Source organism: Acomys minous, assembly GCF_964271855.1.
Source record: "Acomys minous genome assembly, chromosome: 1".
Taxonomy (NCBI): Eukaryota; Metazoa; Chordata; class Mammalia; order Rodentia; family Muridae; genus Acomys; species Acomys minous.
Window position 1 is genome coordinate 186,708,369 of NC_140483.1, and position 18,712 is coordinate 186,727,080.

The window sequence follows — 18,712 nt, forward strand, 5'->3', positions numbered from 1 at the left end:
GCAGACTCCACATCAGGATCAGTTCTGCTGTGCTACCCATGAAAGGCTCAGGGCCTGCTTCAGCCTCACCTTTATTCTTCTTCCCTCCTTTCCAGACAGCATAGCGCAGGGCCTTTTATTTTACCTACCCGTGCTTTGACTTACAATTCAAGTGAGTCCTTCTTTGAAGAAGAAGAACCCTTCCTGCATACTTTGTATTTGTGTGTCTTTGGGCAGACGACACTGATCTGTATTCCTGTTGTGAGGAATGCTGTGTGGCTTGAGTCAGAATGATCCCAATAGGCTTATGTGTTTGAATGCTTGGTCCACAGTTGGTAGAACTGTTTGGGAAGGATTAGGGGGTGTGGCCTTGTGGAAGGAGGTGGGTCACTAGCGCAGCCATAGAGATTTCAGAAGCCCACATCATTGCCAGCTCTTCTCCCTCCCTCCTTCCTTCCCTCTCTCTCTCCCTCCCTCCCTCCTTCCCTCCTTCCCTCTGTCTCATGTTTGTGGATCAAAATGTAAGCTCTCAGCTACTGCCTCAGTGCCATGCTTGGTTTTCCCTGCCATGATGGTCATGGATTCACATTCTAGAATTTTAAGCCTCAAGTAAACTCATTCTTTTAGAAGTTGCCTGGGTTATGGTGTCTTAGCAAGGTGTTAAAGAAATAACTAAGACAAATGGTACTGCTTACAGGACTTAGAGTCCTCAGAAGCGCATGTCAGAAGGAAATACAGTAACATGTGCCAAGCTCTTAGCATTGCACCTATAGATCGGGAGCCCCATGAATGCCAATGGTGACTAATGTTCTGATGCCTCCAAACAACCATTTAAGGTGTCTGATATCCTAAATCATCAGAAAGTGCATAGCTGACTTACAGTTTCGTGCTGTGATATAGATCTTATAGTGTGGGTAAACCTTGATTTTCTAAGAAGGTTGTCAACCCTTTTTGGGCATAGGTCATTTCTTAAACTTTTCTATGATATCACGTTGCCTTTATTCTGTACTATACATATATGAAGAACTTAAGATTCTTGATTGACAGCTTTTCCTCTTCTTCAGACAAGGTTCACTATATAGCCCAGGTTAGCTTAGGCTTGGATTTTAGCCCTAGTCTGTCTTTGAGTTGAACTCACAGTCCTGTCGGTGTCTTGCCAGTGCTGACATTGTAAATGTGTGCCTGTATGCCTGACTGATGCCTGATTTTTGTTGTTCTTGTTGTTTGTTTTTCTCCAAGACAGTGTGTGTGTATGTGTGTGTGTGTGTGTGTGTGCATGTGTGTGTGTGTGTGTGTGTGTGTGTGTGTGTGTAGCATAGCTCTAGCTTTCCTGGAACTCAACCTGTAGACCAGGCTGGCCTCTGCCTCTTGAGTGCTGGGATTACAGGCGTGAGTCACCACCACTTGGCTTCTGGTACCTGTTTTTAATGTAAAAGAAAAAAAGAACTGAGGTGTCATATGCCTTTAATATCAGTACTTGGGAGGTAGAAACAGGCAGAGAACTCTGTGAATTCATGGCCAGCCTGGCCTACACATCAAGTTCCAAGCCATCCAGGAACTCTAGAGAGTAAGGCCAGTCTCAAAACAAAACAATGCAGATTTCAAGGAGGGGACTCATGCCATACTGTGTAACTTTTGTTGTTCTTAGTAAACTGAAGTATGTGTGGTGGCTTCCCTGTGGAGTTTGATAAATACACCTTTAGCCCCGCTTGCTGACTCTGCACTTCCGTCCATATCCTGCACAGTGGTGAACAACAGCCTGAAGCATGCCGGACTCAGCACTGCTGCCTGTCGGCTGACTGCTTTCTGTTCTGTAAAGGCAGGGGTTGTGCAGAATTGATGTGTCAGTGATATAGTCCAGGTCGGTGCAGAACATGCACCTGGGATGCCATGACATTTCTATAAGTTTGTTCTTTGTGGGTATATGTAATCTCTTAAAATTTTGGCTCATTTTCAATTTTTCTCTTTTTTTCCCACTTATCCTGATATATCTTATATTCTTTCTTTTAAAAATGTTTTTTATTTATGTGTACATTTGAGTGACTTCTTGAGTGTATGCTGAGTGTGTGCTCTTTGAGGTCAAAAGAGGGTGTTAGATCCATTGGTGCTAGAGTCACAGGCCGCTGTATGCTCCCAGTGTAGGTGGTAGGAACCAAACGTGGGTCTTCTGAAAGACCAGCAAGTGCTCTTGACTGCTGACACATCTCTCCTGCCCTTTTATGTTGTTAAACTGTCTGGTTTGGTGGCATAGCAACAATTCTAATTATTGATCAGTGAGTACACCAATAGTACACCAATCATATTAGCCTTGGAACATTTTATTGGAAGGTGGAAGTATTTTCTTTTTTAAAATATCCCTTTCTAGGTATGTGAGATGGCTCAGCAGGTGTTAATCCCAGAACCAGTAGAAGGAGACATCTGGCTCCTTGAGTTGTCCTTTAACCTCCAAACCCTAACCCCCACACACATGCACACATACTATAATCCTTTGACCTCCACACGTATGCCAGAGCGGTGCATGCACACATACTATAATCCTTTGACCTCCACACGTATGCCAGAGCGGTGCATGCACACATACTATAATCCTTTGACCTCCACACGTATGCCAGAGCGGTGCATGCACACATACTATAATCCTTTGACCTCCACACGTATGCCAGAGTGGTACACCCATACATACTATAATCCTTTAACCTCCACACGTGTGCCAGAGTGGTGCACCCACACATACTGTAATAATTTTTTTCAATTATAAAAACGTAGTTCCTTACATCAAACTAAACTACGTGGTGATTATCAATGGAGAATATTCCCTTACCTCAGGTTTGGTCAGTCAAGAATCAAGAAATTGTTTCTGTGTTTAGGTTTTGTCCAGTGTGGATATTCAGTGTTCTACATCTATCCAACAGTAGTTTGAGATCTGAGCCAATTCTAATTTTGAGCCCATTATATAGCCCCCTCCTGTCGATACTATTAAGTAAATTTTCTTAAACCAGTTACTCAGTACTGCTTGTAGATATGATACATTTTCATTTTATTTACTGAGATTATCCAAGATTTTAAGAAGTCTGCTTTATTTAGCTACATATGAGGTTCATGCCAGTAAATCCCCAAACTCAGGAGTCTAAGACAGGATTGTTGTGAATTTGAGGCAAGCCTGGGCTACATAATGAATTCTATGCTAGCCTGAACTACAGAGTAAGACCCTTCTTCAAAAAACTAAATTGTTCTTAGTCTGTGGAAGGACAAGGTATTTATGGAGACATTAAGCAGAGAGCAAAACCATACACAGCTATAAATGCCCCATATAGTAGATGTGTCTCTTTTAGCTTCATTGGGCTTCTGGAAGGACAGAGAGTCCAGAAGAGGGGGACGCCAGGGACGGGAACTGACAGAGCCTGTGTGCGGGGCCTGTGCTAACTCACTGTCTAGCACCACATGCTCCCTGTTTCTACTTGAAGAACTACACAGTGTCACGGAGCTGGAGGCGGCTGATGCGAGTGCAGCCACAGCTCTCCTGCCCAGCATTGCCTCCTCCTCTCCCTTCTCCTCCTTCCTCCTGTGATCTTCTAGTAAAACTCCCTGAAGTCTTCTGGGAGGCTGTAGGAATGGTTTCTCTGTGTGTTATAATTACAGTATGGCTTTTAAAACATCTGTGTGCCTCTACTTTGCATGAAGTTTACATTTTTACTTAAATTACCTATTTTTCCTTTTATGCTTCTAATGGGATGACAGAACTCATTGAAGTATAAGAGGTCAGTGTTAATACTCTCAATGAAACCATTTGAAAATTGTGTGAAAGATCTGCAGTTCTGAATGCCTGATGTTTCATGAAGCTTTGATCTTTGGTTGTGAGTACCCAGTGCATGCCCCCTTTAAAAAGATCAAAAACTAACTACGCATGCCAAAGAGACTTCCCAGTGTGAAAAGGAACTGAGTTCTTTTTAGAAGAGAAAGGACAGTGGTTTCCACACTCAACTGCTTTGTTCTTTCAGGTTGACCGCAGCGTAGATGTCAGCATTGAGGATGACGATGATGGAGAATTAGCCCTGTGGTCTCCTGAAGTCAGGACTGTGGAGCTGGTGAAAGGCTGCAGAGGCTTGGGATTCAGCATTTTGGATTATCAGGTATAGGAACCTGCCAAGAGGGGTTTGGCTGATGGCGTAGCTCTGGTCGGGTGTTGCTCTATGCCGGGGGTTAGATGAACTAGTAACTGTTAAAGCACTCACCACACTGCAGCAGAGTGAATCCCACAGAAGGGGGCTTTCAGTTACACTCTCAGTCACTTTCTTTAAAACTAGGAGCTGTTCATGAATGCTGCGATGGAACAGCTGGCGGGAATGACAAAAGTCGATGCTTTTAGAGACTAGAACTTGGTGAACTTTTAAAAAAAATGGGCCTACAGCAACCTTATTGAAACATATTTCATGTGCCATGAAGCATATACATTTATTCACCTAGGTTGCTTCTAGTGTATGTGTAGGTGTAAGTTATATAACCGCTACCATTTTCACAATAAATTTCAAAAAGAAGCTCTGGGAAGCTGAGGTGGGAGGAATGCAAATCCAGTTTGGACTTCAGTGCCAGTGTGGTTTATGTAATGAGACTCTGTCTCCTAAATCAAAAGTGAAAGAAAGAACCCTGTGCACATTAGCGGCACCCTCACTCGTGTGTTCTGCCTTCCTGTCATGTGTGCACATTAGCGGCACCCTCACTCGTGTGTTCTGTCCTTCCTGTCATGTGTGCACATTAGCGGCACCCTCACTCGTGTGTTCTGCCTTCCTGTCATGTGTGCACATTAGCGGCACCCTCACTCGTGTGTTCTGTCCTTCCTGCCATGTGACGGCTTTTATGGTCTTGTTTACATGTCAGTCTTAATGAACTGCAGCACAAATATTCTTGGTGAAACTATCTGCTGATAGACGCATAACACTTTTGTAGTTAAATATTTATTGTGACTCCAGTTCTAGCTAGAGTAAGGTTGCTGATGTGGGGTTGGGAGCATGGAGCGCATAGCAGGGCACCTGCTCTTTACAGCAGCTTAGCCCCTCCTGTCCCACTGTGGGGCTGCTGATTATTGGGAAGAATTAAAGCTGTTGACAGCAGATCTCTTTACTGCTAAGGTGCACACCTTAAAACTAGTGTGACCCAATCACAGTGTAAACAAAGCAATATGTACTCTGTCAAAGCATACAGGATGCAAAATTACATAAAGCCAGGTGTAAATATTGTATTTATTCATTCATCCACTCATTCATTAATTTAGCTGTGTGAGTATGGGTCCATGCGCATGCCTCCATACACCCACATGGAGGTCAGAGGGCAACGTGTGGGCATCAGCTCTCTCTCTTCTGCTACATAGGCCCTGGAGAGGAAGCTCAGGCAGTCTGACGTGGCAGCTGGTGCCTTCACTCACTGAGCCAGCATGCTACCATGAATCTGATTCTTAAAACATATTTTATAGTTATAAATGTCTTGCCTGCACGATCTGTGTGCACAGTGTATGTTCTGGTCAGAAGAGGGCATTGGATCCCACGGAGCTGGGGTTACAGACAGTGAGGAGGTGCCATTGGGTGCTGGGAAGGAAACTTGGGTTCTTTACAAGAACCTCAAATGCTCTTTAACTGCTAAGGCGTCTCTCCAGCCTCTGAAATCATTGTGTAATATAATGATGTGATAGAGAATACAGTACAAGAAAAATACTTTAACATTGAGTAAGATTTAAACGACTGATTTTAAATTACTGAAATAGATCATATCATTTTTGCTGGCATATTCCATGCCAGATAGGCCTCTGCTTTTAGAATTTCCTTTTAAGATATTATTGAATTATAAGTTGTTGATAGGAGATGAGCGTTTTGGGAAGTAATGTCATCAGGAAGTGTCAATTGTGAGATTCTGGTAAGAACTCTTAGTTCCCTTTGTACTGTAGAAGTGTCACCCAGCCCCTAATATGTAGCTAATAAAAGACTCAATAAAATTTAGACCAGCCAAAACTCACTGGAATTAAATGAACAAATGTCAATGAGAATTTATTAACTACTTTGATGAGGAGGCTTAATTTGTAAACACTTTTAAAATATGATCTTGATGTTCAGCTACCTTTCCATTATTTTAGAGATCTCTGTGTATTTTCAAAGTTAATTGATAAATATGTTTTATAATTAACTTCTTAGACCAACTGCAGGGTTTAAATAGTTACTGATTGGTCTGTTTTCACTGCTAGGGGTGTCAAAGGCAGAGTTTCTACATCCTGAGCAACAGTCAAGCCCAGAGCTACACTTTTAGCCCAGACTTCATGTTTTAAGGGTTACACATCTTAAAGCAGAAAATTCTTTCTGAGCTTAATAGAGTTCTGAAAGAAAGAAACACTTGTTAGCCTCTCAGTTTTATTCCTAGTTGGCAGGAAATCTCTAACAATTCTGAGATTTGTACTTTAAAAACAGTTGTTCCAGTGTGGACTGTTTCCTCATTTTGTTCTCAGGGTTTCAGTTCTGGATTCTGTTGTTTTCTTTGGAATATTAAAATTTATAAAAGTGTACATTTTTTTTCTTTGTTTTGTTTTGTTTTCCTGTATCCTCCTCACAGTCTGCATGAATAGAAGTTGATTTCCATTCAGGTTGTATGATGTAATTCTGCTGAAAAAAAAAATAGTACCAGAGAATTATTTTGCCTTTGTGTTTTTTGGAGAACTGGTAGAAAACATCTTAATTTCCTAAATGTTATTTTAATTCAGATAAGTGGGGTTGCTCATCTTCTTTTATAGCCCAGCTTTGGAAGGTAAACACCCGCATGTATGCTGGGAATTTTCCCTCAGTCAAATGTTAAGTGCTGTCACAGTTGTGCACAGTACATTTGTAACATTTGTCAGGGTGTAAAAAAAACATTTCCTAACAAAGTGTTCAGATGATAGGGAAATGCAGTTTAGTATTTGATTTGTGGTAAGCTCATTAATTTATTTAATTGCATGACCCTTGTAATCAGATAAAAAATTCTGCAGTTGAAAAATAGTTTTTGCAAAACTCAGTAGAGGTGTAGCAGACATCATGAAAGGTCACATTCCTGGTGATATTCATATTTGATGTGTTTTATGTAAGTTTATTAGGTGGCTGGATAGGACCAAAGCAGATTCCTGCCCTCCTAGGTTTATATATCTACAGTAAGTAGGACTGTGGGAACACTGTAGCCAGACTGCTAGTCATAGGAACAGGGCATGGTGTCCTCATGGTAAAGGCCTGCACTAGCAGCACAGAGCTTGCACTTCCACTTTTCAGTATTACTTTCAGTTAACTGTTTTTCTGATCAATGAATTTTCTGTGCCCTAAGAACTGAAAACTGTGTACATCTGTCTCTTTGATGTAACTTCTCAAGGACAGGGATTGTGATGTCACATGAAAAAGTCATATGGATTATGAATTTGTGTGTAAGGGAAAGAAAATCACGGAAGTGTGAGCATTGTTACACTTCATTCAGTTTAGAAAGTCAGCACACAGCTATTGAAACCGTCCTTCAATGTAGTACCACACTGCAGTGTTTAAACTGTATACACTTCAGCGATACAGTTAGATTAGGAAATTTAATAAGTAGATACCTTTGATGGAGTTTGAAGCTCATCACGAAATCAGTCATATTATATCATGCATCCAACTCCCAGGGAGCCACGTGTGAGTTACCCTGCAAATTAGTGCTCAGAAGTTTAATTTTTACGTAAACCTAGGTAAGCTTTAGGATCCTGTGAGTGGACAACAAAGGACCTTGAACTGCTCTGTGGAGTGAGGGGTGGGGCCGCCTCAGGGCTGTCCAGACTGATGGGAGTTGACCAGCCTAACAAAGCAAGGTTGCCTGCTCTGAGATGAAGGAGCTGAGTCCGACACGAAGTCCTAGAGGGCAGACATATGGCCAGAGAGCAGATGTGGGAGCTCAGTCCATAAAGTTTATACTATATTTGGACAGGAAACAGAGAAAACAGTAAATGTTATACAGGTTAGATTTTAGGATAAAGGTTTTGTTTTTTTGTGTTTGAGCAGAGGTCAAGTCTGTGCCCCACAGAGGTTGGCTCATATCCTGTCCTGTGTATTTAGCATGTGGACATCCATGTCTAGGAAGGCTGGGTGGTAGAGATAGGTAGTGCATTGCTGCTAGGTGATCAGTTGTTCTTCAAAGCATCATAGCACCTGGGAACTTTGAGTATAAGTTTGAAATTCTTCATCATCATCATCATCATCGTTAGTATGTGGAGTATGTATGTGTGTGTGTGCACGCACACACACATGCAGATGCAAGCATGTTCCTAGACGTGCAGGTGCTTGTGTGGAGACCAGAGGAAAACTTTGTGGAGTAGATTCTGTCCTTTCCTGTCTACTCCATCCTGGCATGGACCTTAGCCCAGGCTTGTACAGCCAGCATGTCTGCTCACTGAGCTACATCCTGGCATCTTAGCCCAGACTTGCACAGCCGGCATGTCTGCTCACTGAGCCATCTTCCAGCTCTGGCTGCAGGTCTTCATAGTATCTTGATGAGTCTGTAAGTGAGGGTTCTGTATTGGACTTTAGTAGTCTCAGCTTTGTTTCTCTCCTTTTTTTATGTTATTTCACCCCACTCCTTTGAATATTATTTCATGAAATATTATTAATACTCGTTAGTATCAGCATTAACACAAATATAGCAGTAGTAGGTGCCAATTATTAAATTTTGTGTTAGGCACCATTTTACTTGTTTTACATATATTAGCTTATATATTTCTCACAAGAACCATGTAATCCCATTTAACAAGTAAGGAAACTGAGGGACAGATAAATTAGATTTTAAGTCCAAGGTCATGCAATAGGCATATGGTAGAAGTGAAATTTGAACCCAAGCAATTGGACTGACATCCATTGCTTTTAATTATAATATGATGTTATTTCTTTATGAAGATTTTTGTGCAGATTTTTTAAATAGGACATCCTTATAGTAAATGGATTATAGTGAGTCTTTTTGTTTTTCTAATTGGAAAAAAATGTTTAAAGGGCAAGCTGCTAGATAGTGTTCTCCTTTTAGTGCTATATGAAAATTTAGTAAATGTTAGGAGTTAGTTAATGCAGTGTGTCCACAAGCACTGTGTAAGAAGTGTTTACTGCTTCAGAAGAGAGTGACAGCTCGTTTGAAAGCCTGTTCTTAGGTGTTAACATTCTTAGTCAAGCACGTTGGTAGTCTGAGAGTCTCTAACTTCTGATTCCTACCAAAAAGCTTGCAAAGATTGAACTATATGGATTTTACCTTCAGTTGACCCTATAAATTAAACTGAGCAAGTGGATATTTCCTGGTGTTTTGATTTATGCTGAACTTTGAATAACCCCTCATGATTATAATTCACTGAAAATGTTTGACATTAGCCATGACGTTGCCATCCTTGGTACTTTTAAATTTCAGTGATTTAGAAGGGGAAATTTATTAACCAATAATTCTCCCTCAACCTGCATCCTATTCTTCATTTTCCTCCCCTCCTGAATAACTCAATCTTTGCCAAAGCAGGTATTTTTGAAAGACTGCGTTTGTCTCAGTGAGAGCTGAGTCACATGTGAGGACTGTCCGTCCTACTGTAAGCCTGTTTGGAAGGCCATAGGCAGGTAGTACTGTTCAACAGCCGAGTCACATGTGAACATGGTTGGTCCTCCTGCAAGCCTGTGAAAGGCCATAGGCAGATGATGACCTTAAACAGCAAGTGCAAATAGTTCTTTCTGAGGAAACAGGTTTCATGCAATGAGTTGTGAAAACAGAACAGCGTGAGCAGAAGCTGCTGCTGAGCCTGGACCATTTGCCTTTGGATCTGTGAGGAATTTTGCCCAGTTTTAGCTCTTAACTCAGAGAATTCGTTGTTCTTTTTATTTTGCAGTGCAGAGTCGTTAAGTGTGCCAGGCAGACTGCTCACCACCGTGCTCAGCCCCAGCCCACAAGCTCTCTTTATAAAGACTGTATAAAAACTTAAAGGAAGGGCTATATGACTTTCATTTATAACGTAAAATTCTTTGGATTTTTGAGCATATTACAGTGTTTTTAAAGGTAGTAATATATGCACATGGCATATATTCAAAAGTACACCCAGACCTTTTGTGACACTCAAAGCTCTTCCAGGAAGATCCATTGTATTTCATGTCTTTCCGCCAAGATGTATTTTATAAACACAGGATTATATAAATAATAGGGTTTTTTGTTACATAAATTTTGCATTTTGACATATAAGTGAGATATATCATGCATACCTTAAGTACTTTGCTTTTTGTAACCAATTACATCTTCTTTCACTTTAGTATTTATAGAGCTGCCTAGCTCTTTTTAATGACTGCATAATACATTATTGTTGATAGACAATAATTTATCCAGCTAGCCTCTTGTACCCACGTGGTATAGACTAAATGACTAAATGATACTGTAGTGGATTGTTGCCATATCCTTTGTAAAACTGTGGCAGTTCAGCTAGTGACAGATTTCTAGAAGAGAGTGTGCTAATCAAAGACGTGTGTGCATTTCCAGTTTTGATGCAGTTTTACCAAATTGCTGGAACACCATTTTGGGACACATGTCTTTAGATGAATCACATTGACGTCTTATGTGGAGTCATTTCTTTATCCAGATGGTTCTCCTGGAAAATACAAGCAGGTGTGTAAGTCATGAAGTTAATGGTCTTCCATAATGTGGGAAGACTAAGTGATAGCAATATATAACTATCAATTTTGTTTCAGCTTTAATTATGGCAGTAATTTATTGTCGTTTGTAGCTAGGCTGGTAGAGTATTAATATTCACTCTGATATCAGCACCATCAGTCTATTTCTAATTCTTCCACCAATCTGGATCTTCTTAATCAAAACTTGAGCTCTAAATTAGGGTGCTGCCATGCAGCTGAGTTCTCTGGTCTGTGTCAGGATGGGTGAATGTCCTGCTTTTAGGTGGAAACAACCCTGATTTTTTTTTTTTTTCTCTCTCTCTCTACTTAAGGGTCAGCTGAAAGAGAGGAGGCATTTCTAGTTTATCTTCCCAGAGAAACATTCAGATCATGGTCTCACAGGCATTTGTTCCTCCTACCTGGCCTAAGCTCTTCAGAGATGTGATGTTTTCTGTTACCAGAGCATAAAACATGTATGGTTGACTTTGAGGTGCCCAGTGTAACTCCTTGGTCTTTTTACTGTTTAGTTTAAAAGTCTTTATTAAGTGCATTGTGTGCTGTATATCACTGGCCTGTCAAGGCTTAAAAGCAAACTGTAGAAGGAGGAGCATCCTATGTCCTATGTACTGTGGTACTTGCCGGCCCACAGAGAACGAGGGCCAGGATGCCATGCCGTCGGAAGCTACTTTTGTGTGTTGCTGGGATCCAAGCTGCCTATCCAGGGACCACAGACCAACTCTAAATTTTCTTGTGATGTGACTCAGGTCTGACGAATGGTTGAGCAAACACTAGCCCAGATGGCTTGGGTTCATGTGCTCAGATGGCATGTGCTCATTTGGGGTGAAGGCGTACCTTTGTAGAAATGGGTATCTCCTCAGGTCTTCCTAACTTCACAGTAGCCAGGGCAGCAGTGGGAGCCTGCGTGCGGTGTGTGCAAGATCTCAGCTTATGCTTTGAAAACTCCAAAGTCTCTGCTGTTCTCTATTTGAGACGAGAAACGCCAGTCTCAGAGAAAACAACGTTTTAAAAAAAATTGCGTTTAAATCAAAATTAACTAGCTTAGGAAAGTAAAATTAATTCCAAAATTAATATTTGAGAGGTTTGCTTTAGCCATTAGTAAATGTTTTTTTATTGTGTATGTGAGTGTGTCTGTTTATTGATTTGTGAACATTTTGCTGCTACTCACAAAATGAAAATTGGACCCTTTGGGTGGGGCTGGAATTACATGGAGATGTCAGTGGCCCTAAGTGGGAACTGGAAACAGGTCTCTCTAAGCCAGCATAGGCTCGGATGCTCTTCTTGAGAGGTTTTAAAGAAGGGTTTACATGTCTGTACTTTCCATGCATCATAACCACTTTTAATTAACTGTGTTTCCCCCCTGAAGATACTAGGATATTTCTTATTTATAGTAACTTCACTTTCTACACTTCAAAAATACATGGCTCGGTATTGCTAAGTGTACCCACATTTCATGGCTCAGTACTGTCAAGTGTACCCACATTTCATGGCTCGGTACTGTTGAGTGTACCCACATTTCATGGCTCAGTACTGTTAAGTGTACCCACATTTCATGACTCGGTACTGTTGAGTGTACCCACATTTCAGCAGTGTGTTTTTCCTTGTGCTTCAGCACCCTGCCTGCCAGACCCCAGGCATGTCAGTCGGGTGACAGGGCTTTTAGATGAGGAATATTGCCTTGCTTTAATTTTATTTGCCTCCTCCCCCCACCCCATGTAACCAGCAAAAGTTCTGCTCAAGGAGTGATGGACCACCATGGATGTATGAATAATTACTATATGAAATAAGTTTCAAAAGATGAAGCAACTAAAGGGCATATTAATGTCCAAGGAAAATTTCTGAGAAAAGAGAAAGGAGCTAAGAGAAAGCCCTCCTCTTTAACAAGCAACCGCACACAATTATTCCTGTGGGAATAATGTTGATTAGCCCTTTAGGCTGGGGGTGGGGTGCTGACCCAGCGTGTTGGAGGTGCTGGGTTTTATAGCCAAAGCTGTGCTTACTTAACCATTTGGGTTTTTAGCAAGTTTCTCTGCCCACTTCTTGTCGGCTGATCTTTAACTGTGCTTGCTCTGCTGTTCAGCAGCTGCCTTGTTCTGTGTGTAATGGATAGAAAAATCTGTTCCCAAGACCTAAGGGAGTTCAGGCAGCAGGAAGGCACAAGGAACTAGAAACCCCGCCAGCTCATCCGTCTTGAGTAGGTCAAAGGTGTTTTGTGGACACGCACCTGGAACGTGGTGGTAATTGGTTTGACTAGTGTAAGTACCTCGCTGTATTATAAAATAGTTACACATGAGGTTAGAGTCAGAGAACATGTTCGCTCATTACTCGTTATAACCATTTACTCATTATCTTACACTCACAAGCATTTACTTTTCATTCCTAAAAGTAAATGCTTATCAGAAGAAGTTTCGTTGACATAGCTGATTACATCTCTTTCTTTTAAACCAGAGCTTGCCTAGTTAATTTTAATACTACCTAAGGTACTTTTTTGGGGTGTGCAAGTCTTTTAAATTTTATCTGCTTATTCATTCATTCATCTTTGTATGTATGGTCTATATTTGTATGTTTTTCTCTGTGTGTACCTGCACATATATGCATGCCACTGTGTGTGTGTCTGTGTCTGTGTTTGTGTGTCTATGTTTAGGTCAGAGGACAACTTTTACTTCCACCAGGTGAGTCCTGGAGATTGAATTCAAGTCATTAGGCTTGGTGGCAAAACCTGCTTAGCCATCTCGCTGGCCCATTTAGTAAAAGATACTGATCAGTTTATTCTTTGGCAATTTCATCCGTGTTTACAATGTATCTTGAATGTTAACACTCAGCACTGCTTCAGGGGACACTCTCAGCATGTCCTTCTCCTGTATCAGTTGTGTTTTTCATCTTTGATAACTCATTGATTACAGTGATACTGCACTGTCCATGCTCATGGTATGGAGCTACCCACGGAAGCATGACAATTGCCAGCAGCCTCCTCCATGAAAAAATGACTTCTCCTTGTCCTGCAAGTTGTTTTCTGACCTCCACATGCATGATGTGGCATGTAACTGCATATACACGTGGGTACATTTACATACACTAAAATGAATACAAATAAAATACAATTAAAATACTATCAGAAGGGCTGGAGAGATTGCTCGACATTTAAGAATGCTGCTGTTGGAGAGGACTCAGGTTCATGTCCTAGGACCCACATGAGGGCTCACAGCCATCTATGACTCGAGTTCTAGGGGGTCTGATGCCCTCTTCTGTCTTCCGTAGTCTCCAGGCACACGCATGGTGCAGACATACATTCAGGCAAAACACTCACACATATGAAATGACAAACACACCTCAAAATATTGTCAAACGTAAAGAACCCTGTGGACAAATGTCTAACTGAAATAAATGAGGGTCTACCTCCTGATACACTCCTGCTGTGTGGTTTTGAATCTCTGACCTGTCAGTGTTTGAGTATATTGATACAGAGTAGATTAAATAAATAAATAAACCCACAGAAGCCTTTTTAAATTTTGACCATGAATAAGTTGTTGCACTTCGGTTTTCCATTTCCTTTTTGGGGACAGAGCTATGAACGTGGAGATGCTCACCCATTTTCCTGTTCTTTTCTTTTTTTAAAATTTATTTATTTATTATGTATACAGTGCACATTAGATCACATTATAGATGGTTGTGAGCCACCATGTGGTCGCTGGGAATTGAACTCAGGACCTCTGGAAGAGCAGCCAGTGCTCTTAACCTCTGAGCCACCTCTTCAGCCTGTTCCTGTTATTTTCGACAAAGGGTTCTTCCCAAAGTCATTCAACTGGCTGGTTTTCTTACCGACGCTGTGTCCTCCTTGTGCGGCACCTGCTTCATGGTCTCTGCCAGTCTTACTAGGGCTACTTTGTTGTAGCTCTCGCCTAGATTTTGGAGCAAGCTTGGGGCTCTGCACATCTTGTTCATGTCTGTCACTGACAAAAGCTGTGTTTTGGGGGAGCCTTCTCCATGCCCCAGATGATACGCTGTGCTCTACTTTAGTTTTCATGGAATCTGGTCCTTTGATCTCTGGGATGAACAATGAAGTCCATATAATACATTTTATAGGCCATTCAGAAACTTGGAGTCCCGTCCATTTGGACATAATGACTGTCATGTGTTCACTTCTATGCTCTAAGTGTGTTCTTAGGCTCGCCAGATGATTGCATTCTTGAGAAGCTAAATGTAAATTAAACTTTGGCAAAGCAGTGCCTGGGTGGTGCTGTCTGGAGACACGCATCTTGCTGTGCTGTCTGGAGACACGCATCTTGCTGTGCTGTCTGGACACATGCATTTTTCTGTGCTGTCTGCTGTGTCATTATCCAGGTCTAGAAGTATAAACTCCTAACAACCAAGTATGGCGCGTGAAGGGTTCAGCTGCACACTGAAAGGTGATGCTGTATCTCCTCCAGGTCTGTGTTCCTTCAGCCTCTTCACTTAGTAGCAAGTTTACGTCAGGCAGAGAAGACGTTTAGTAGCTGAGTTGCATACGCTGGAACTTAACTGCTTTAAACTCTGAATCTGTCATTTGGCAACTTTGTGCTTTGAAGTCTTTCCATTTTCTCATTCGGGAAGTGCATGTAGTAATGGTATCCACTTCACTGTGTTTTGAGGACCAGTGAGATGCTGTAAGAACTGGGAAAATATGGACAGTCGTGGTGATTATTTATGTATGGTGGTGGCTTGCCCTGGCTGTGTTTATTGTCCACTAGTCTGATAGTGCCTTGTGTGCTGCAGACATCATAGTGGCCCCGTAGGAGAAAAGCAGCGCATAAGTAGACATACTCAGTGTAACCCTGCCTGTCCTGGAACTCACTCTGTAGATTGTTTTGTTCTTAATAAGATAGTTGTAATGATTATAGTAAAATTATAGAAATCATATAATTATACAAAATTCTCTAGGTACATTTAACTGGGGCCCCTAAATGACTCTATAGCATGGGGATATATATTAGCATATATATTTATATAGTTTGGAAATGAATATAGTATGAGATAGTGTGGAAATATGAGGAGTGCTGAAATTGACCTCACTAAATACAAGAGTCTCCGGGAAACTGGGAGAGTGTCCTGCTGGAGGAAACCTTGGCAAAGATGTGAATGAGTGGGAGGGACCAGGGACAATATTTCTGGCAAAAAGAACATTTTGTACAGTGTCACAAATTTTAGTAGTCCTGTGTTGTGATAAGATGTGGTACAAAGGATCAGGCTTGTGGACACAGATGGGACAGAACTGCAGACCCACAGGCATTTCTCTGCATAAAAGCTAAAGAATTAGGACTTAATCCTAAAGACAGTGGCATCATCACAGTATTTTGAGCACAGGAGGGGTTGTGATCATATTTCTGTTATATTTTTGGGTTTTGTTTTATTTTTAAACATAACTTTATTAATTCTTTGAGAATGTTGTACACTGTGTTTTGATCATATTCACCCACACAACCTTACCCCTAACTCTTCCCAGATCCTTCCTACATCCCTACTACCTCAGTTTCCTTTCTCCTTTAATGACCTATGAGTCCACTTTGTGCTGTCCATGTACTAAGAGTGTGGGACCATCACTGCAGGCCTCACCCTTAGAGAAAATGACCTCTACCACTCCCAGAAGTCATCAGCAGTCAGTAGTTCTTCTGATGTTAGTGGGAGCTGTGTGTGCCATCCTTGCCTTTGCTAGAATGTTGGCTGGCCTCGTCTCCTGCAGGCAGCCTCAGCTACTTTGAGTTCGTTCACAAGTGCAGAAGACATTGGTTCAGTCTTGTCCTTCCTGATTGGGCTCTTACATACATTTTTATTTATTTATTTAAACTTTCTATGATCTCTGTAGAAACTGGGCGGATGAGGACGAGATTAGAGACTGCAGGCATTGTGTCAGATTGTGACATTTACCTGGGCAAGAGGTAGTGTGAGGCTAAACAAGGCAGGGGGTGGTAGAGAGGGAGGGCTTGAGAGAGGAGATGGAAGGTAGTAGGTTGACTTGTGAAATACACATCTCAGTGCAAGGGAGAAAGGGCCACTGCATGCTCGGCTGCTACCGCTGAGGGCTGTAGGGAGGAGTCTGGTGTTAGGTTGGATCTCCTCTGGTTAATCACTGCAGAATCCAGTGTTTATAACAATGAAACTTCGCATCAGTTCAAGAGTTCTGACATTTTCCAGGTGCTCTTTCTTCAGTCAGATTGCGTGACTGGCTTGTGAGACGTGTCTGGCTCGTGAGCGCTGTGGCTGAGCAGTGAGTGTGGGACAAGCTCTGCTGGCTCCGTGTGGTGTACCCTGGACACTTGCTGTTCCTGGTTGATTAGAGGATCCTGTCCTTTAAAAAACTTAACCCTCTCATGAAACATCCTTTCCATAAATGGTTGACTTTAAACAGACATCTGGGATACGTGCTGTGGAAGGTGTGATAGCACAAGCTCTTGAATAAAGAGGAGACGCTTTCTTCCCAAGGCAGCTGGCAAGTGTTTCTCACGCTCTACAATCCGCCTGCCTTTAGTGCTCTCTGTTGGATGTTCACTCTAACAATGTCTTGTGGTTTTCTTTATCAAAAGGGGAAACATGAGAGATTGGAAAATATGCTAGTGTCAAGATGGATCAGTGGGTAAAGGCACACACTGCTAAGCACGGTGACGTGAGGAGGAGAGAACTGGCTCCAGCAGATTGTCCTCTGGTGCTGTGGTGTGTGCGTGCGTGCGTGTGTGTGTGTGTGTGTGCGCGCGCGCGCGTGTGCGTGCGCTTGTATGTGTGCGGGCGCGCGTGTGCGCTTGTGTGTGTGTGTGTGTGCGTGCGCATGCATGCGCTTGTGTGTGTGCGTGCGCTTGTGTGTGTGCGCGCGCGCTTGTGTGTGCGCGCACGCTTGTGTGTGTGCGGGCGCGTGTGCGTGCGCGCAACCACAAGCATGCACATATCCACACCCACACGCTAGGGTGAAAGCTTATAAAATCTGGTGAAACCATTAAAGATGTGGTTGCTGGGCTCCAAGGTTCAGTGGCAATCTTGAGAAACATCTTTACCATCTTGTTTGATATACCATGTGCATGATACTATGTTTTCAGGAAGTAGGCGTGCCTAGTGAGAAGCAGCATGGGTCAGAATGGGTTTGAGTACTTTCCATGGTGCAGAGCCTTACAAAACAGCCACCCAGTAGGCAAGAACAGCTGTTGCCTTGATGGCCATGTAGAAATCACTTGCTCAGCATAGGATGTGGGAAGCCACACAGTCAGAAACATCATCCTCAGACAGTGGCAATTAGACATGGTGGAAGGCTCCCGGTGGTGTGTACACATGCTTAATTTTTCTTTCTATAAGCCACAAAGAAGCGATCTTTGGGTTCTGGCTGCCAGGCAGAGGGATAAGACGTTTGAATAACGAGGACACCAGCCCTGAATACATTTTAGTAATAGGCAAGTGTGCCTGACACTAGTTTTTGTGAAGAAAAAAAAAAAGACTATGCTTTGTGTAAATGAGCAAATAAGACTTTTCTGTAATAAATGAAATTCGTAATCTTTCCACAGCAGGGCTATTTTCATTATTTCTCAATGAAACGAGAGTGAAACGTCCTCATATAATGATAATCGTCTTAAAAGCTGCTTCTGTCAGCTTCAGCTGGAGCTCATTCACTTCACCAAGTTTCCGGCTCAGTGTTCTGTGAGATGGTATTGAGTGAGCAGTCACAAAAAACTTAAAGAAATTATTAACTTTTGGTATATTTTACTATTTAGTGATCATTAATAGGAAGCAATGCCAGCTTCCTTCTGTGTATTTCATGTAGTTTCCCTCCCCTCCCAATAAAAAAGCCTTTTATCTAAAACTGACATCCTAAATGAAGGACATAATTGTGTAGCTTATTTATTAGTGTGTCAAACTTAAAATGTAATGGCTTCATATTTCAAAGTGAAAGCATGCTGTGATTCATGGTTGCTGGGGTTGAAGTGGACAACTCTTCCATATTGCTGCAACAATATGGACACACACAGGCTTTGCCGAGTCCCATTGCTCTCTTCCTGTACAATAGCTCCCTCTACTTGAAAATATCAGTGTAATTATAGCTTAATATTACATGC

The 18,712-nt window shown here is 41.9% G+C and overlaps 1 protein-coding gene across 2 annotated transcripts in view; it reads left to right on the forward strand.

Moving 5' to 3' along the window:
* The window catches only part of PATJ (PATJ crumbs cell polarity complex component), a 324,218-nt gene that overhangs the window by 77,122 nt on the left and 228,384 nt on the right, over window positions 1–18,712 (forward strand). For both annotated transcript variants that reach the window (XM_084769227.1, XM_084769228.1), the window contains exon 17: window positions 3,978–4,109. In XM_084769227.1, coding sequence (XP_084625353.1) covers window positions 3,978–4,109 — 132 coding nt within the window. The remainder of the gene's footprint in view (window positions 1–3,977; window positions 4,110–18,712) is intronic.